The sequence below is a fragment of the Diabrotica virgifera genome, chromosome 3 (genome assembly GCF_917563875.1).
Source record: "Diabrotica virgifera virgifera chromosome 3, PGI_DIABVI_V3a".
NCBI classification, from domain to species: domain Eukaryota; kingdom Metazoa; phylum Arthropoda; class Insecta; order Coleoptera; family Chrysomelidae; genus Diabrotica; species Diabrotica virgifera.
Window position 1 is genome coordinate 160,312,990 of NC_065445.1, and position 22,079 is coordinate 160,335,068.

Here is a 22,079-nt window from a genome sequence, read left to right on the forward strand (position 1 = left end):
CTCATGAGGATCTTTCAAAGCGTCACAGTTTTTCGATTTCTTTCTAACGCATTAAATTGTATGTGACAGAAAAAAACGCACGTCGGTGATTACATTTCGTCGGTGACATTTATAACATTTATTGTAGTTGTCAATAGATGGCGCTATAATCGCAAAATAACTATTTACTAATTATATAATATATCTACGAATATAATCTGTACAATTTATAAGACTATACAAATCAACGAAAATACCATTTTATAAATGCAATAAATACAATTGATATGTTTTTATGCCAAATTGCAAATAAAATGTGACAACTGTCAGATTTAACTAAAATGTCATGTTAGAATAAATGTCATAAATGTGTATTATCACGGACTTACCTTTTTTTCTATCATTTGTGACGAACTGAAAAATGCTCATGAAAAGAAGCATACGTGATTTCACTAATGGTGATTTATTCACGGTGAATTAAAAATCACTGGCAACGACCGTTCCTTAGTAACTTCAATAAAGGTGACGAGACCAGATATCAACTTCGCACTCACTGTCTCGCAAAACGTGTCTATTTATAGAATAAATATTATGATATTCACGGCGAACGTGACGTAACATCTGGCGATTATTAGGAACCGTGAATTTTAAAGAACGACGTAGTAAATACTTATAATAAATATTAAGATATTCACAGTGATCGCGATTTGAGGAACAGCGATTATTAATATGGGGATTTACCAACAGTGAATTTTAGGAACTGTGAAATACTATGTATTTTACGTTATTGCAGACATACTGAATATTTTTTCTTTCATAAAAACATTCTTGAAAGTATATAAAAAATTTACTTAATATTTTGGAGTTATTTTTAGTTTTATTTAAAGAGGAAGCGTTGTCAAGAAAGTTTTGTATTGCTATTGAAATGGATTACTTTATTGTTGGTATTGTAAATTTATATTATAAATAAGTCAACCATCTAGTTGCGTTCAACATATTCAATATCAGCAATATGATCTAATACAGTTTTGTATTGCTATTGAAATGGATTACTTTATTGTTGGTATTGTAAATTTATATTATAAATAAGTCAACCATCTAGTTGCGTTCAACATATTCAATATCAGCAATATGATCTAATACAGAGTAATCGCGATCGTGTTTAATTTACAATTATTGTGACTACCTGTTATAGACGGAGAGGCAGCGCTGAAAAATCTCTTTGAATTTACTAAAGCTAGTAGTCCTGTCGCCAGGGGGGGTACAACGGCCTCGTTAATTCAGATGGACTTACTCAAGTTTTTTTTATGTATTTTGACCCGTAGAACACGAATTTTTTGGGTAACAGTTGATCCGGATGTCGATAAGATTGTTATAGACCAAGAACTTGAGGAATCAAATAACAGCGATTTTTGGCAAAACAAAACAATATTTTGTATTTTTTGGGCCATTTTAAGTAAAAAATATTTCTACAAGTTTTTTCGTAGGATGCACAGTTTTCGAGATAAACGCGGTTGAACTTTAAAAAAATCGAAAAATTGCAATTTTTGAACCCGAATAACTTTTGATTAAAAAATAAAATAGCAAGTCTGCTTACCGTATTTGAAAGTTTAAGTCAAATTATATCGGTTTTGATTATTTGCATTGGTAAAAATTTATTTTTTTATTGTTTAACAAAGCTATAAACACGTAGGGTTTCCCGTGCTTTTACATTCGTTTTAACGCATGTAACGTAGAAATAGTCTTGATTGCACTAGTACCTATTCTACCTACTCGTTCGATTTTAAATGATAAATCATAGAAACATCACTCACGCACTAGTTGTTTGTAGCTTTGTTTAACAATAACACAATAAATTTTTAGCAATGCAAATAATCAAAACCGACATAATTTGACTTGAACTTTCAAAGGCGCTAAGCAGAATTGCTATTTTATTTTTTAATCAAAAGTTATTCGGGTTTAAAAATTGCAGTTTTTCGATTTTTTGAAAGTTCAACCGCGTTTATCTCGAAAACTGTGCATCCTACTAAAAAACTTGTAGAAATATTTTTTGCTTAAAATGACCCAAAAAATACAAAATATTGTTTTGTTTTGCCAAAAATCGCTGTTATTTGATTCCTCAAGTTCTTGGTCTATAACAATCTTATCGACATCCGGATCAACTGTTACCCAAAAAATTCGTGTTCTACGGGTCAAAATACATAAAAAAAACTTGGGTAAGTCCATCTGAATTAACGAGGCCGTTGTACCCCCCCTGGCGACAGGACTATAGATTTTTCACAGTTGATTACTGTGAGTGTGTAGAGAAACATACTGCGGTCGGTCAAGCGAAACGTAGAACAGGGGTTACTGAGAGGGTATCAAAGTTGCTTTCCTACGAAGGTAATTAAATCCATTTACTAAGGCTGAAAATCAGTACACATATTCTAAATTAAATATAAATAAAAGTTATTATAGTCAGTCAGCTGTATGACGGGACAGAGCCGGTCGGTCGGCCCAATAGTCGATTGAGGAAATGAAGCATTTTGGCTCGCAATTTTTTCGTCCAGCATGGATTTACTTGAAATTTTCACAGAAGGTAGGGAATAGTCCAAGGATCATTTTCTATATCATGCCGCTATCATACGCTAAAACCTTGGGGGTGGTTGCCACCCCATCTCGGGGGTGGGAATTTTTTATTACATTTTAACCATGCAATTCGATGGAAAAAGTGATTCTAAGAAAATAATGTTCTTTACATTTTCTTCGTAAAACTAATATTTTTCGAGTTATTCGCGCTTGAAAATAACAGTTTTTCGACGAAAAAATCGACTTTTTTTAGAGGGTCTTTTGAGAAAACCTCGAAAAATATGCATTTAATAAAAAAAAAAAACTGTAGATATCAAAATTGTATCTTTTAGTAACACAAACCAAATTATTTTCCAATAATATCTTTTAAGACCAATACAAACTGAGATACGGCATGTTAAATTTAGCTTTTTTCGTCAAATGCATAATTTGAAATATTCAAAGCCAAATAATGGGAAAAATTTGCATTTTTCGAGGAAAACTTAAATAACCTTTTTTCAAGTATACAATTAGATCTTTCAAAAAAATAATAATAAAGAGTTTCTAGCATGAAAATTAAGCGACTTATAATCAAAAAAATGTCGGTACCTGCTTTTCTCTACGAAAAAGTCAGTGAAAACAACCCCCTAACTACCTTCCTAATTCAAAATTGGTCTTCACCTTTCTGTAGTTCCTTTTATATTTATATTATCAATACACTTAAGGAGTTTGACCTATTTAAAATGACCAATTTTGGAAAAATTGGAGTTTAAAGAAAAATTGATTTTTTGCAATTTGGTATTTTTAAACTTTTACTTCAAAATATCTCCGAAAATACTGAAGATACGAAAAAAATTAAAAACTACTAAATTGTAGCTTTTTTAATGACTAAAATTACCCTGTGCATAGATTTTCATTACAGTGAATAGTTAGTCAGATATAGCTGTTTAAAACCTCTATTTACCAGCAAACACCCCCTTATTCGAGCCCTTTAAACCCGCCCCAATTAAAAACTAAGGGATCTTACGGAATTTAATTTACACAGTCTTATAGCTCTTTAAAAATCCTACAAAATCATTTTTGAAGAAACTTTTTATTGCCAAAAATATATAGAATATTTTTCGAGGTATTCTCAAAAAACCCTCTAAAAAAGTCGATTTTTTCGTCGAAAAACTGTTATTTTCAAGTGCGAATAACTTTAAAAATATTAGTTTTACGAAGAAAATGTAAAAAACATTTTTTTCTTAGAATCACCTTTTCCATCGAATTACATGGTTAAAATGTAATAAAAAATTCCCACCCCCGAGATGGGGTGGCAACCACCCCAAGATTTTGGCGCATGATAGCGGCATGATATAGAAAATGATCCTTGGACTATTCCCTACCTTCTGTGAAAATTTCAAGTAAATCCATGCTGGACGAAAAAAATGCGAGCCAAAATGCTTCATTTCCTCAATCGACTATTGGGGCCGACCGACTGGCTCTGTCCCGTCATACAGCTAACCGACTATAATAACTTTTATTTATATTTAATTTAGAATGTGTGTACTAATTTTCAGCCTTAGTAAATGGATTTAATTACCTTCGTAGGAAAGCAACTTTGATACCTTCTCAGTAACCCCTGTTCTACGTTTCGCTTGACCGACCGCAGTATGTTTCTCTACACACTCACAGTAATCAACTGTGAAAAATCTAGTTTAGTAAATTCAAAGAGATTTTTCAGAGCTGCCTCTTGGTCTATTACTGCAAACCATGTGTAAACCATGATCTATTACTGAGAATGATCTATTACTTACATGTAGAGCCTGCAATTATATGCAATATGCATTTATATATGAACTTAGAAAAAATATTTTGCGATTTTCAAGGCTTAAGATTTGCTGAGAAATAAAATTATAGTATAACTTAGAGAGTGTTTATTTATTACTACATTTAATAATAAAAAATAAATGAAAATTTACAAGAAATTGTCCTTGTTCCTGCTGTTACAGTATACAGGGTGTTTGGTAAAGAATGGGCCATAGCTTAACCTTAGATTTTTGAGGTTAAAATAGGTCGATTTAAGCTAACTTACCTTAGTACAAAAGTTGATAATAACCTAAATACAGGGTGTCAAAGTTAAACTTTATTTTATTTATTTTTAAATATTTCCTGACAGGCATGGGAAAAACACGAAATTTGGAAGTGGTGCTGGTATTGTACAATATACTAAATTATGTTAAACAAACGTTTCTGGCTTTTACCAGAGGCGTACGATGGGGGAACGTGAATGGTTGACCCTTCCCAAATTCTACGCCACTGGCGGAATTGCTATTTTGGTGCAATTTTTTGATTCTCCAATACTTTCTATGTAAAAAACATACTCTTCATTCGTAACGATAAAGCCATTAGTTTTCGAGATATTTGAAGCTAAAAACGAAGGAGCATAATACATTAATAAAAATAAGTGCCTTTTCATTTTTAACTTCAAATATCTTGAAAACTAATGACTTTATCGTTGGAGAATCTAAAAATTATGCTAAAATAGCAGTTTCATAAGTGGCGTAGAATTTGGGAAGGGTCAACCATTCACTTTCCCCTGTCGTACGCCTCTGGTATTAACCACAAATGATTATTTAACATAATTTAGTAGGGTGTACAGTGCCTACACTTTCTGCAAAGTATCACACGGATATGTCAAATTATTTTAAAGTATTCTTTTTTTTAATAATTTATTTTTTATTTAAAACTTGAAGAACTATGTGTGCCAGGTACTATTTGACATATTCTTATGGTACTTGGCAGAAAGTGTAGGTACTGTACACCCTACTAAATTATGTTAAATATTCATTTGTGGTTAATACCAGAGGCGTACGACAGGGGAAGTGAATGGTTGACCCTTCCCAAATTCTACACCACTGATGGAACTGCTATTTTAGCATAATTTTGAGATTCTCCAATACTTTTTATGCAAATAATATAATCTTCATTCGTAACGATAAAGTCATTAGTTTTCGAGATATTTATTTGAAGTTAAAAATGAAAAGGTACACTTATTTTGATTAATGTATTATGCTCCTTCGTTTTTAGCTTCAAATATCTCGAAAACTAATGGCTTTATCGTTACGAATGAACATTATTTTTATTATTATTTATTATTTATACATATACATATGACCTGGCCTCTAGTGACTAATCCAGGTCGTTTTTTCCTGATGGGTTTACAGATATTTTTTTTTATATTTTTACATTTTTTACTCAACTATTAAATCTATTTTTACAATTAATAATTTGCCATAATCTATTAATTACGTTTAACAAACAAATTTAAATAAACAATTTAAAATATTTTTGGTACTATCAACTCCCTTCTAAGTTACAAAGAGAGTCTCTCTATTTTCAGAAGAGAGTTGGTAGTTCTTTTTTTTTAATTTCATGAATTATGTATTGAATTATTAATTTTATTTATTTATTTTATATTGAATTATTATTATTATAATTGTAAATATCTATTTTTGAATTTATATTTTATTTTATTTATTTTAACTTTATCTTACTCAACTTCATCAGGGTTGGATTATTGGTTGTCTTCTTCTATTATTATAGATTTCTTGTTGTTTTTTAGATATTATTTGTGTGAGATTGTTTAATATTTCAAAATATTCTTCATTTTGTAATATATCTCTTATTTCAATTCTTTCTAATCTTCTTCTCATTTCTCTATGTTCTTCATTTTCTATAGTATTTTCACAATGTAACACTATATGTTCTGGTGTACCTAGTTCTCCACATTCACAATATGCATAATCTTTTAAGTTAAATCTTTCCAAATATGTTGGGTACGGTCCATGTCCTGTTAAAAAGTGTATTAAACCTTGTTTTGGATTAAAATAAATTGGAATGTTTTCTAATATTGGTATAAAATTGTATAAACGTCTAGATTTTGTTGAATTTTCCCATTCATTTTGTCTTTTTCTATTTATTATTTCTTTTAATTCTCTTTTATTTCTTATATCTAATCCTATTATTTGTATTATTTTTTCATATTTTTCTTTTTTTAGCCAATAATTACATGCTCTTTTTTGTGTTTCTAAATGCATTGGCATTACTCCAGTTAAAACTGTGAGTGCCTGTGTTGAAGTTGTTCCAAATGCTCCCGTCATTCTTACAAGAAATCCTCTCTGAGCTCTATTTAATTTTTCTGCATTTTTTTTATTTATTAATCTATGTGCCCATACACTTGAACCGTACCCTACAATTGATGCAAGTATTGTACTTAGGTATATTCTCATCTGTCGGAACGAAATTCTATATTCCTTCTGTGCTAGACTAGCAATGCTATGCATGATCTTTGTTGCCTTTTCACAGACACAATTCATGTGTTTTGTAAATAATTTTTGTTCGTCTATTATAATACTTAAATATCTTGTTTCCATTTTTCTTTTTATTGTTTTCCCTCTAATTTTTATAATTGGATCTCTTTCTAAATTTCCTTTTATTAAACTATATGTTGTTTTTGAATCTGATATTGTTAATTTTACTTTATTCATCCAATCATTTACTCTTATTAATACTTCATTTGATTTATTTTCTAATTCTCTTCTTGAGTTTGCATCTATGATCAACAACAAATCATCTGCATATGCTATGCTTCCAAGCACTTCAGGATCTATAGTCAATTGTTCCAACAGTTCCTCTAGCATTACATCCCAGAACATAGGTCCACAAACTGATCCTTGTGGACATCCTTTTGTGATATGTTTTGTCTTTTTTCCTGTTGGACAGCTTAGGCTTGCATATCGGTCTTGACAGTAGTTTCTGAGACTTCCGTACATATTCTTTGGACATCTCATTCTTCGAAGTCTTTCAAAGAATGACGGCCACCAAAGATTGTCAAAAGCCCCAGACACGTCTATAAAGATCATTAAAACATGCTTTTTTATGCTTTCGTTTACTATTTCAAATACTTTATTTATTGCATCTTTATTTATTCATCGTTACGAATGAACAGTATGTTATTTACATAGAAAGTATTGGAAATAAAAATGGCGTACAATTTTTGAAGGGTCAACCATTCATGTTCCCCCGTCGTACGCCACTGGTAGTAGCCAGAAACGTTTGTTTAACATTATTTAGTAGGGTGTACAGTACCAGCACCACTTACCAAATTTCCTGTTGTTGTCCCATGCCTGTCAGGAAATATTCAAAAATAAATAAAATAAAAGTTTAACTTTGACACCCTGTATTTCGGTTATTATTAACTTTTGTACTAAGGAAGTTAGCTTAAATCGACCTATTTTAACCTCAGGAATCTAAGGTTAAGCTATGGCCCATTCTCTACCAAACACCCTGTATAATCATAAAATGTTCAATATTTTCCAGAGTACCTAATGCTACGCCTTCTATACTGAATTCGCTCTATCGAGATTCACTTTGACACTGACGTTAGTAATTTCTTTTTTGAAAAGTTCAGTTGTCAGAAGTGACTGGAAATTACTACACAACCAACGCACCTGCTCATAGTCAATATTATTAATAGTAAACAGACATAAAAATAACATAAACCTTACGCCAATCAATAATTATTTATTTACACCATTATAATGTATTGATAACAAATGACAAAATTATTTATTGTACAAAATAAGAATATTTTGTAGAAATAAACTTCACAAAGTTTTATGAGATTAGTAGACACTCCCACTATTTCTAATAATTCTTTTTTTAATGAAAGATTAAGTTGATTTTAGCAGTTAATAGTGTGAGGTAGGAATTTTTGTGTTGTATGTTTCCTATTCCGAATGTGTCAAAGTGAATCTCGGTAGAGCGAATTCAGTATATCAGCTAATATGTGTTTATATGAGGAGAACGATCTTTTAACATTACAATATGTAATTGGCACAAATCTAAAGTTTGACACTAGCGACAATATCTTCGACATTAACAACTTCGTCAAAGCTTCCATTGATTATGTTACTTGTGGATCGCAATAAAGAAAAGCCTTCATTTCTGTTTAAAACTTCACTAAATTTATCTTCAAGTTTCTTTCCAATTGCCCCTGAAAGATTTATTATTCTTTCATTGACATAATTAATTTTTTTTTCTGATTCTTGCCTTGGTTTAGAACTAGAACCTTTAGCCACGTAATTGTATAACTTATCACTAACTCAGGTGTAATGTGTAGTGTGTGTGTGTTTAGTAAGTGTCTTGTTACTTTGCAAAGTCGACGTCATTGTCTTTGCAAAGAGACGCTAATTGTATCCGAACGTCTGCGGTCCCTCCGGTGAGTACCGATCCCACAAGGACAGAAACTATTTTCATTTATTAATTTATAATAAACGAAAAAATTCCTGACCCTGGGACATAATTAATAATGCAAATACTTTCATTTTTGTCTCTCTAATTGGCTAATTCCAAGAACCTATTATGTAAATATGTAGGTATAGAAAAGTATTTTATGTATTTATGTGATATTTTCAAATACATAAAAATATGCCGCAATATGCTTTTAATCAAGTAAATATGAATAGCATATGCAATTATAAAGAAACGGACAAATATGATGCATGTATTATGCACATGCATTTTGCATATAATCCAGTAGACTAAGAAATGAAGCATTTTGGCTAGCAATTTTTTCGTCCAGCATGGATTTACTTGAAATTTTCACAGAAGGTAGGGAATAGCCCAACGATCATTTTCTATATCATGCTAGTCCATGTAGTGAGACCGCTCCCGTCTGAAAAAATTTCTGATTCGGTTTCTTTGTGAATTCCTATTCAAAAATGTCCCCTTTAAACAAATCTGAAGGGTGCCGGACGGAATTTTTGGGCAGAAATTGTTTAAACAATTTTTTTAAACAAATACAAAAGGTCCGTTTTTTGCTCCGGAACATATAATTTAAGTTTTGTGGGTCATTCTAAACAAGAAAGGTATCTTGTAAATTTTCTCAAAAATTGATAATTTTCGAGTTATAGGCGATTTAAAATCTGAAAAATGCGAATATACGCATTTTCGAGGCCTAAAAACTCATATTTAAATTAGTATTTTTGAGGTTGCCAGATTCTTAAATTGGTTTAAACATTCAGCTTCAAGATTCTGTCAGATAATTTAAACCGTTGTTTTTAACTGTTTAATATGCATGTCCATCCGATTTTTTTGCCGGTGCGGCGCGCTTTTTTTCAAAAATCTCCAATTTTCCTCAGAAAAATATTTTTTCTAGATTCTTTGGGACATTCTAAAGAAAATAAGTTTTTTGACATTTTTCTCAAAAGTTAATAGTTTTAAAGTTATAAGCGATTTAATATTCAAAAATGCGTATTTTTGGCATTTTTCGGACTTTTTCTTATAAAAAAATCAGTGAAAAGAACCCCCAAACTACCCTCCTAATTAAAATGTGTCTTCACCCTTCTGTAATTCTTTTTATATATGTATACACCCAAGAAGTTTCACCGATTTAAAAGGTTTAATTTTAAAAAAATTGGGAGTTTACAAGATAAACTGATTTTTGCAATTTCGTTTTTTTACCCTTTTCTTCAAAATATCTCCGAAAATACTGGAGATACGAAAAAAGTTGAGTACTAAATTGTAGCTTTTTTAATAACTAAAATTTCTCTGGGCATAGCTTTTCTCTACAGTTAACATTTAGCAAGGTACAGATGTTTAAAACCTCTATTTACGAGCAAACACCCCCTTATCCGAGCCCTTTAAACTCACCGCACTTAAAAACTAGGGGATCTTACCAGAGCCGGATTTAAAGCAGTGGGGGCCCCTGGGCAGAATTGGTGTGGGGGCCCCTGGGCAGAATTAGTGTGGGGTCCTACCTCCTACCATTAAACAAATTGTTGTTATGACTATAGACCAGTAAGAATCTGTTTTTAGGTGGATGTGAGAGGTGGCATTCAGATTTTTGCGGATAAAGTTAGGTGATAACTTCGTTAATAATAATTGATTTATGCTCCTTCTCAAATATGCCCGCAACGTTAATAAAAAATTTAAAAATTTCAAAAAATTTCGTTTTTTTTTCTACTTTTTTTTGCTTATAACTTTAAAACGATTTATTTTGGAACAAAGTCGTATAGGAATAAAACAAAGATAATTAAATTTTCTATTAGATGCGATTGGTTAAAAATGTCTTAATTTATCACCCTTGCTGCAAAATAGCAATAAATATAAAATAAGGGGGCAAAACAAGCCTGTCCTTATTCAATGATTTTCCATTACTTAGGTTACACTGGGAACCTTCCTAATTCGCTTAGAAAATTTTTGTAATGTGCTAAAACCGTACACCAAATTTCATTAAAATTGACTTACTAGAATTTGAATAATAATTTTGCAATCTAAATTTTTTTAAAAAATTAAATTTTTTTAAAATCTTGCACAACAAAAACTAGAACATACAAAGATTTGTCAATTTTTTACATATAAAGAAGCACTTCACCTATCTAATTCACTTTACAGAATTGAAATCGGATTGTTTAAGCAGCCTCAGCAATGTTTTAAAGTTATAAACAATTTTTTGGCTTATAAACAAATTAGTCCTGTGGCCAGGAGGGGGTGCTACGGGCTCCTTGATTTAGATGGACTTACCCAAGATTTTTATGTATTTTTTGACCCGTAGAATACGATTTTTTTGGGTAACAGTTGATCCGGATGTCGATAAGCTTGTTATAAACAAAGAACTTGAGGAATTACATAACATCGATTTTTCGCAAAATAAAACATTTTTTTGTATTTCTTGGGTAATTCTAAGCAAAAAATGTTCTTACAAGTTTTTTCGTAGGATGCATAGTTTTCGAGATAAACGCAGTGGAACTTTCAAAAATTCGAAAAATTGCAATTTTTGAACGCGAATAACTTTTGATTAAAAAATAAAATAGCAATTCTGCTGACAGCAGTTGAAAGTTTAAGTCAAATTATACCGGTTTTAATTATTTGTATTGCTAAAAATTAATTTTTTTATTATTAAACAAAGCTATTTGTTTATAAGCCAAAAAATTGTTTATAAGTTTAAAACATTGCTGAGTCCCCTTAAATAATCCGATTTTAATTCTGTAAAGTGTATTAGATAGGTAGAGCACCTCTTTATATGTAAAAAAATTAGACAACTTCTAAATGGTCTACTTTTTGTTCAGAAAGATTTTAAAAAATTTGAAGTTTTTTAAAAACATTTAGATTGCAAATTTATTATGCAAAATCTATTAAGTCGATTTTAATGAAATTTGGTACACTGTTTAAGTATGTTACAAAGAATTTCCTAAGCGAATTATTAAGGTTCTAAGTGCCACCAAAGTGGTTAAAAACATTGAATAACAACAGTCGTATTTTGCCCCCTTATTTTGTATTTATTGCTATATTGCAGAAAAGGTAATACGTTAAGGCCGGCCATTGGTAATGTTATAAGTATAGGCGATCCCATCACCTTTATAAAGTACACCACTCATAATCTAGAGCATATATGTATACGGAAAAATGCTTAACCTACTAACAATATATCTCACTAATTACAGCCATATTTTTGCTATCCTACCTGTTGTGTACTGTTTATAAAAAAATGTGAAAATTTTGCTTTTTTCTCAATAAATATAAGAGCGTTTATATCTAAATTACTTAAGTATTTAAATGAATTTCATGATAAAATTTCGTCTAGCACTAATATATATGTAATGGAAGGAAGTAACGTTAAAAAAATGTGAAGTAATAAAGTACTTTTTGCGTGGTGTACTTTTAAAATAAATTTCTTCAATTAATAGAAATTGGCATGTGAAACGATAATCTTGGACATATAATACGAAAAGAGTATAGGAATCTGTAAGAATCTAAGCTCTGTTAATGTAGCCATTATGTATAAGATGGCGCTACCAAAAAAATTATAAAAACCTAAAAAATTCAGGAGCGTAATGGCCCGTTTGAAACTTTCCTTTGGAAATTTCGGTATTTGACGAATATGAGTTTACTAGGGGTCCGGGCAAATAATCCCGGACAAACAATCCCCACAAATTATACCGGACACATAATCCCCACAATTTTTTTTGGCAAAATATCCCCGCAAAAAATCCCGGACAAAAAAATCCCCAAGAAATATTTTTGCCGAATAAAGTTGTCAAATGAATGCTTATAATCCAAGAATGCTACTAAAGATGAGAAATTTATACTGTCTGGCCGTCGGTACGTCCGACCGCGCATATAACTACTTGTCATTATGCCAGGTAGAATGACAAATGAGGTGTCGAATGAACGGTTATAATCCAACGATGGTACTAAAGATGAGCAATTTGGTCCGTGGGTCTGCCTGACCGCGAATAGAACTCCTCCGTCACTGTACCAGATAGAATGACAAATGAGGTGTCGAATGAAAGCTTGTAATCCAAGGATGGTACTAAAGATAAGCAATTTGGTACGTCGGTCTGCCTGACCGCGAATATAACTCCTCCGTCACTGTACCAGGTAGAATGACCAATAAGGTGTCGAATGAAAGCTTATAACCAAGGATGGTACTAAAGATGAGAAATTTGACCAATGCTGTCTGTTCATCTGTCCGTCCGACCGCGAATGTAACCACTCCGTCATTAAAACAGGTAGAATGACAAATGAGGTGTCGAATGAACGGTTATAATCCAACGATGGTACTAAAGATGAGCAATTTGGTCCGTCGGTCTGCCTAACCGCGAATATAACTCCTGCGTCACTGTACCAGGTAGAATGACAAATGAGGTGTCGAATGAAAGCTTATAATCGAAGGATGGTACTAAAGATGAGAAATTAGACGAAGGCTGTCTGTCCATCGGTCCGTCCGACCGCGAATGTAACTACTCCGTCATTATGCCAGGCAGAATGACAGATGATGTGACGAGTGTACAGTGAACGGTTATAATCCAATGATGGTACTAAAGATTCACGCACGCATTTCGTTTCCGAAAGTTACACTTTCACGCACGGAGTGCGGGAAAGTAAAATACCTTGTCATATGGCATTATAATACATGCAATAAACTAATATTTAGATATTATTTACTAATTTATTACAAATTAGCTTATTAAGCTCATGTTTTAATGAAATTAGCGCGATAATTCGATAAAATAAAATTATTTTGACATAATATTGCTCATCTTTAGTACCATCGTTGGATTATAACCGTTCATTCCACACCTCATTTGTCATTTTACCTGGCATAATGACGGAGTAGTTACATTCGCGGTCGGACGAACAGATGGACAGACAGTCTTGGTCAAATTTCTCATCTTTACTACCATCCTTGGTTATAAGCTTTCATTCGACACCTTATTGGTCATTCTACCTGGTACAGTGACGGAGGAGTTATATTCGCGGTCAGGCAGACCGACGGACCAAACTGCTGATCTTTAGTACCATCGTTGAATTATAATCGTTCATTCGAAACCTCATTTGTCAGTTTCCCTGGCATAATGACGGAGTAGTTACATTCGCGGTCGGACGGATAGATGGACAGACAGCCTTGGTCAAATTTTTCATCTTTAGTACCATCCTCGGTTATAAACTTGCATTCGACACCTTATTTGCCATTCTACCTGGTACAGTGACGGAGGAGTTATATTCGCGGTCAGGCAGACCGACGGACCAAATTGCTTATCTTTAGTACCATCGTTGGATTATAACCATTCATTCGACACCTCATTTGTCATTCTACCTGGCATAATGACGGAGTAGTTACATTCGCGGTTGGGCGGACAGATGGACAGACAGCCTTGGTCAAATTTCTCATCTTTAGTACCATCCTTGGTTATAAGCTTTCATTAAAATACATAGACATTTTCATTCTAAAATAGACAATTAGACATATTTGAGTGATATAATTGTTCTTCCCTGGTATGATTTTATAATATTGGGACATGAGAAGTAGGTAACAAACTATGATGAACCAATATGCGAAATAGATTTCTCCAATACTTTTGGTTTAGATTTTACCACGAGATACGAGCACAGTATTTATCCGAGTAAAATTTTCAGCGAGACCACCTAGAAAATTAAAAGTTCGCACCTGATATATAAAACGATTTCGAGTCGTCTTAGCGAGGCCGCACCTGCATACCTCTCTGTACTGATTAAGAACCAAACTAAACTATATATCGGCCGGCTATGCGGCCTCACTTAGATATCTATTGCGTTATTTCTCCGATAGAGGCAGCATCTCTCGGGAAAGAATCTTTTCTCTCTGTTGCACCGAAAGTAGGGGACCTCTCTTTCATACAACGGCCGGCCTTAAGACATTTTTGACCAGTCTTATATCATACAAAATTCAATTATCTTTATTTTATTTCTGTACGACTTTGTTCCAAAACGAATCGTTTTAACGAATCGTTTTAAAGTTATAAGCAAATAAAGCCGAAAAAAATAGACGTTTTTCGAAATTTTTAAATATTTTAATTTTTTTATTAATGTTCCGGGCATATTTGAGAAGGAGAAGTCAATTATTATTACTGAAGGTGTCACCTAACTTTATCTGCAAAAATTCGAATGCCACCTTTCACATCCAAAAACAGACGTTTTTTCACAGATCCCTACTGGTCTACTATGGTATGGTTAAAGTCCGGGTACTTTTCGAGATTTTTTAACTGAAAATTCCTTGATTATATCGAGCATGTCTAGTTGCTTTAAGGCATTGTGTTCAATGCTCATTATAAAGAGATGGTTCAAACGCTCTTGGCCTATCATAGACTGAAGTCGATTTTTAATTAACTTAAATTTTTAGAATGATCTCTCTCCACTGCAGTTAGTTACCATAAGAACTAAATATAAACGAAGTGTCACTATACAACGTTTGGAACCGCATCATTCACATTTTTCTCTTATAACCGACGGTATTACATTTGAAGTTCTTTACTTATATTTATTGATGAGCCGATTTCCTCTTTAATGAATTGAAAACTCGTACAAATTGTACTAGTTCGACACCTAGTTTTTTATCTAAATCATTGCTATAATTGTCGGTAAGCATCAGTGAGTGAGCTTCAATTGCATTGGGAGTTAAATTTTCCAAATATGTAATGTAAAAATCCAAAATTGGAATGAATAGATTCATATGCCGAAAGCCTATGACTTGAAGAGGAAATGAAGTGATCTATAATAGCTATAAAATTTTGAGTCATAAATTTCTCTGATGTTGTCATTTCAGTCTCTGAAATATTCCTTAAAAGAATATAAATTTTTTAATTGATTTAAGTGCCGCCACTCCTGAATTAAGGTCAATATTTGGATCTTGGAGAATTCGACTTATGCTGTTTGTCCTCTCTAAGATTTCATTCCAAAATATTTCAAATATCCCTGTTTTCAGTAAACACACTCGATTATACAAACCATTTGTATCGCTACGAGTTTCAAATTGTTGCCCATCGTCTTTTGAAATTTTGGATAATACTCCTTTAATCTGATTATAACCTTTAACTAGTTCTTTTGCGGCATCACTTCTAGACGACCATCTAGTAGTATTTACTCTTTTTTAGGAAGAATAATATTTCTGTCATGGTCGGCGTTGGTCTCGCTTAAAGACGTTTTTAAACATTCGATTAACAATTAAAATGAAAAAAATAATTTTATTAACGTTTCGACGCCCAAATCGGGTGCCGTTGTCAAAATACAAAATACTACTAAATAAATAAACAAGATTGGATCGAATGGAACAGAACAACTTAGAACGGGATCCTACAACATTCACAAGAAATAATACGAGGAAAATATCAATACCATATATAAAAGGACTATCCGAGAAACTTAAAACAATAGGAAATAAATTCAACATTTCAACAGCATTCAAAACAACAAACACATTGAGATCTATTCTATCTAAAACTAAACCTAACAATGATCAAGAAAGAACAAAGAATTGCATTTATAAAATACCTTGTGAATGCGAACAATTTTATTTAGGTGAGACATCAAGACCATTAGACGTTAGAATAAGTGAACATCAATCTTATATTAAAAATAGAGAATTTGATAGATCTCAAATATGCCAACACGCATGGGATAATGAACATAGAGTTCAGTGGAGAGAGTCAAGTATAGTCCTGAAAGAATCAGATAGTAAAAAGAGAAAAATCAAAAAAGCGGCTCTAATTCTGCTAAATGAAACCAATTGTGTCGCAAATTCCTCGGTAGAATGCAGTAGGATGTGGTTGCCCATACTGAAAGAGGAAGTCAACAGAAAGAAAATACCAAGATTAGTAAGTCAATAACATCGAGCTGGTACATATTTTATATTTTAGTATTACTTATATATCTAGTATTATTAATATTATTTATAATTTAAACATGTTACAAGTCAGAATTTGGTATTATTTTTTGAGAGTAAATTAAATGTAAGACCAAATACTTACGATGTCGGGATAGTATCACAAGGTTTTTTCCTGGTTTTCCCTTGTGATGTACTATGAAGTCTCTAACGCGAGAATTTTACTGTCGTTGCATTTGGTTGTCTTTTTAAAGACAGATCACATGCTATAATTTTTTTGTGACGGATATTCTTGAGTTGGGGTTGATTTCATGTAATCGAATGAACTATCTTTCAGTAAGTCGTCCCAGGAACGCAACTCATAAATATTGGCAATATCATTTTAAAGTCTTCTACTTTAAAATGTATAATATATGTCTAAATTGCCAATATAAATGAGTCAGATTAAATAAATTATTAGAAGAATTTTTTTGCTTGGCAACAACATTTTTGTTTATTTAGTAGTATTTTGTATTTTGACAACGGCACCCGATTTGGGCGTCGAAACGTTAATAAAATTATTTTTTTCATTTTAATTGTGGCTTATTTCCCATATAAATAATTAATCATAGAAATGCCACAAGGAAATAGCTTCAGAACAACATTCGATTAACAAGTTGTATCTATATGTAGAGGAAGTGAAAATTACATAGGGTTCATACAGTCCTTAAAAAATCAAAGAATTCTATGGCAGCAGGACAACACTTAACTGCAGGTTTAGCAACTAAATTTAGAAAGTGGGCGACACATGGAATCTACAACGCCAAGATATTGTGTTATCTAAATTTTAGCTGAACACCATTGTATTTTCCACTCATAACTGAGGCATTGTCGTAGGACTGTCCCCTGCAGCTTTTCAAATCGATATCATCTTCTTGCAAGAATGTCTTAAATACTCGTATATCTTCTGCTTTATGACCGTAATTTGCCAAAAATACATTTTTAATAGGAGAGAAACCTTCCATATAACGAAATATTACAGTTAATTGATTGACAAAAATTATTCTATGTGAATAATGTGCTGATTATTTTAAGTTTGGGGCTTTGTGGGGGCCCCCAAAATGTGGGGGTCCCGGGCAGCTGCCCAGCCTGCCCCCCTTAAATCCGGCCCTGGATCTTACGGAATTTAATTTACAGCTCAGGTCATTTACAGCTTATAGCTTTTCAAAAATTTTCCAAAATCATTGTTGAGAGAACGTTCTATCGCCAAAAATGAAGGAGCTATGTTTATAATACAATTTTTTTTCGAAAAATTCGAATAGCTCAAAATTCGAAAGAAGACGAAGATGACATCGATATCGATGAAGATGACTGAAAAACTATTTGTATTTTTAAATTCGTATTTTTGTGTAAATAACTGGTTTTATACGTGATTCTACGTTTTTTTTTCTGTATTATTACTATAAAAAGTGCAATGTTATTAAGGGTGGTATTTAAGGGTTGAAATATTATGATATTATATCCTAACGCATAAAACAATCATTATTTAACCAATCAAATGCAAATTTTACCCATATCCAAATTTTTGACAATTAGAGGTAGTTTACACCCCTAAAAATAATCAACGCCATTGACCATGATATAGTTAGAATATGAATTACAGGGTGAGGTGATCCTAATTCCAAATTTTCATGCAAATCCATGCAACCGAAATCATTCTGTTAGGATAAATAAATTTTTTACACAGTGTGCTGGAATAAGAAGTGTTACCTCCTCTTATTAACCCTTTTATTTTTAGCTCATAAGCAAAACGCTCGAACAGGTCGATTTTTAAAATTATCATAGTATATTATACCATCAATGTTTCGACCTTTACGCGATCCCTCTTCAGGTGACAGGCATAACTTTGATTTTTTAAAATGGGAAAGTACATCATGTGACACCTCATTTAAAAGATTCTGAAATACTGATTACAAAAATGTATAATACTTTAATCCTGTTTGAGAGCGTAGGCGCAAAATTTCGGTCGAATTATTTTTAAATGTTTTTTTTTCGAATCCCGAGAAAACTAATAAGTATTTTTGGAAAATTTAAACGCAGAATGAAATATTACAGTATTATCGAGGGTCAAGAGTTCCTAAGAACTTCTATAATGTTTATTTTAATAAGTCACAGGGGTGAAAAAAAGTGAAAACTTAGTCTGATTTTTAATTTCAAATATATAATCCAACAGAAACTTTTTGTTTAGTCTAAAGGACTTTTAGCCCTCCGTAATAATGTAATATTTCATTCTTCGTTTAAATTTTTCAAAAATACTTAGGTATTCATTTTCTCAGAATTCAAAAAAAAAATTAATGCGTTTAAAAAAATATCGACCGAAATTTTGCGCCTACGCTCTCAAATAGGAGTAAAGTATTATACATTTTTGTAATCAGCATTTCAAAAGCTTTTAAATGAGGTGTCACATGATGTACTTTCCCATTTAAAAAAGTCAAAGTTATGCCTGTCACCTGAAGAGGAATCGCGTAAAGTTCGAAACATTGATGCTATAATATACTATGATTATTTTAAAAATCGACCTGTCAGAGCGTTTTGCTATGTGCTAAAAATAAAAGAGTTCAAAAAGGGGGGTATCACTTATTCCAGCGCACTGTATATAGCTCCAACAAGGGTGGTTTTAAGGGTTGAAATATTATATTCTAATAAAGCATAAAACAATTATTATTTCAACTAAAAAGGGGTAGTTCCCTAGGTTGGCTGTATACCACATAGCTAAAAAAACTCTAACATGAAGTAAAAAACCTCTTCTATGTAATAGGTATATTTACTAAAAATTTTAAAAAATCCCAATGGATTGTATAAAATATGTCCAATTTAGAACGTTTTCTGACCTATCAGTCCATCATCAGTGAATTCAAATACTTGCTAAATAGCCCCAGAACCAAACAATGGTTGTAATTATAATTCAATCTACATTATGTTGATGTAATATTGAAAAGGCTAAACGCCGATGTTAATAGATATAATCTCCGGAAACATAGTGAAACTCTAATCGAGAAACTTAATCAACCATCTTAGGCCAACGTTGACTACCAAGGCCAAGTAGACTTGGTAGTCAACGTTGGTAGTTATAACAATGACACAAAATATTGAAATCTTGCTTGAATACTGAGTTTAAGTTGTGTTTGAAAAAATAAAATTGGACTTGTACCATTTTTAAAATGACTGATTTTTTTCTGATACTAAAAATATGGAACAAATTTATTTGGATGAGGTTTAATTATTGTCATTGTTAACAATTTCTGCATTTTAAAAATATCTAACTGTGATATTGCATATACATATATTATAATAAAGCACAGTACTACAAAGAATTATTTATTTGAAGAACTTTATATACGTGTAATTACAATAGAAAGATATTCTCGTCAGCTGAAGGGCGATTTTCTTCATTAATAGCTGTTGAAGACCGTGTTGCTATCTGCGTCGGAAGATTTCTGTAGTAGTGATGAAAGATCGGAGGTATGTAAGGTAATAAGTCTAACATGTCTCTTTTTTTGCATCAGTGAGTGCTCTTCTGGATGGATACAGAGGACCTTGCTGTACGTTGCACAGGTTTATCATGGGTCTACCGCATCTCTTTTTGGAAATATCCACCGTGTAAAACTCCATACATTCGTTCAATGTTTCTTCAACTGGAACTGTTGCGGATGATCTCGTTGAAAACGGAGCCATCGAATTTTTAATCAATTGAATTTATAACCGCAGATAGTTTTCTTTCTGTTTGTTACTTCATTTTCCAACATTTCTGTGCTTAAAAATTCTTCTCGCTGCATTTCAGTGACGACAAAGTGAGGTTGCTTGCTTTTAGAATTTTGTATTATTTGTATCCATTCCTGAGGGCTGTAAATAAGAGCATGTTTTCTGCTAGCACTCTCTATAATACCAAATTCTCCATCATTCGGCAAGTAGTAGTAACCAGAAACTAGGAACTTCAAATCTATTATTTTAATTCTTACGTCTGGATCTTGTACAAGTTTTAACAACGATAGGCTTGTTTTAATGTTACGGTTTTGACCCGTACACGAATCAGAATACGCAATTACATGCTCATAAGAAGAACGTTCTTGCTCGATGCTAGGTGTTTCACTAAACATGATGCAATATCTTGCAATCCACGACCACCTTCAGTTTCGTCCCATACATGCATGTATCCTGTTTTGTTGTTCATGCAATGTATGCCAAAATTGTATATGTACAAATTCCTCTTATAATAGGCTACTAAAGTAGTTAATTTTGGGTACGGTAGCGCTTTCTGTAAGTCAAATTTAATCACATAGGCTTCATCTATTTTCTTTGAATCATTCTTTAAACTCTCTCTGGCAGCATCTGCTTTCCTTTGATGTAGATCTTTCTGTAGTAGTAATCCTTTCTTGAGTTGTTCTTCTCGTGTGGATTTGATTTTCAGTTCAAATTCATCACATAACTTGCAGGTATCTTGGTGGGGCGGTTTGAAGTGCAAGTTAAATTTACTGTTGAACACGTGGTAGTAGTACTTTAATTTCTTCGGTTCCCTATTTCTTCTGTATAGAGATCGTACATCTTTTTACTGTAAGATTGCTGTTTAAATATTTTCGATGAGGGTTTTTCAATCTCGAATAGTGACTCTGATATGCAGGAAACATACAGATGTGTTCTACGATGTCTGAGTCGTCTAGTTGTCTCGAACTTGATACACCACGCCGTTCCTTACATTCAGATGCTACAGCTTTAGATATGCATCTATATAGGCGTCCGTTACTTATTTTAAACGTAGCAAGGAAGTATTTCTTGCATACCTTCTGTGTTTTCGTATTATATTTCAATAAGTAGTGAAATACTTGCTGTTTGTTAACACCAGAGCCATCTTTTGGACGTCTACGGTTTACAGCACTCGATTTTACCAGGCCATAGAGATATAGATTCTGTTCAACATATTTTCCAAGTTTCCAAAACTCCTCAAATATTGTTTTTCTCTCAGTTTCTGTAAACAAAGTTGAACACTTTTTGGTACAACCACAATCTGGGTTATCAAACTGCTTTTCGGGTACTCTCATTCCATTGTTAGCAAAATACTCTTTCTCACTATTTCTACTTTTCTTTCTTTGGTGTATTTTCCATTATTTTTCTTTTCTTATTCGTTTTCTAGATGTGACAGAAGTACTTTGATTTACGACGGCTTCTACAGCAGCTGGCTCATTTTCAATTACTACTGCTTCCCCCTGAACAGTCCCCGGAATGTCAGCTTGGGCACTCGTTGATGGTGTTGGTTGTGGTACTAGACAGGAGTGATGGAAATCGGATTTGCAGTGAGTTCCATCAGCAGTTGTTCATTACTAAGGCTCTCATC

At 32.5% G+C, this 22,079-nt stretch overlaps 1 protein-coding gene across 5 annotated transcripts in view; it reads right to left on the reverse strand.

The window, feature by feature from the left end:
• The window catches only part of LOC126882177 (condensin complex subunit 1), an 827,360-nt gene that overhangs the window by 672,581 nt on the left and 132,700 nt on the right, over nt 1-22,079 (reverse strand). The window contains exon 1 of one of the 5 annotated variants that reach the window (XM_050646994.1): nt 369-823. The exons of the other annotated variants lie outside the window; for them this stretch is intronic. Within the exon in view, the coding sequence (XP_050502951.1) occupies nt 369-420 (52 nt within the window). The 5' untranslated portion in view covers nt 421-823. Of the gene's footprint in view, nt 1-368; nt 824-22,079 lie in introns of those variants that run through there. 5 annotated transcript variants of the gene reach the window in all.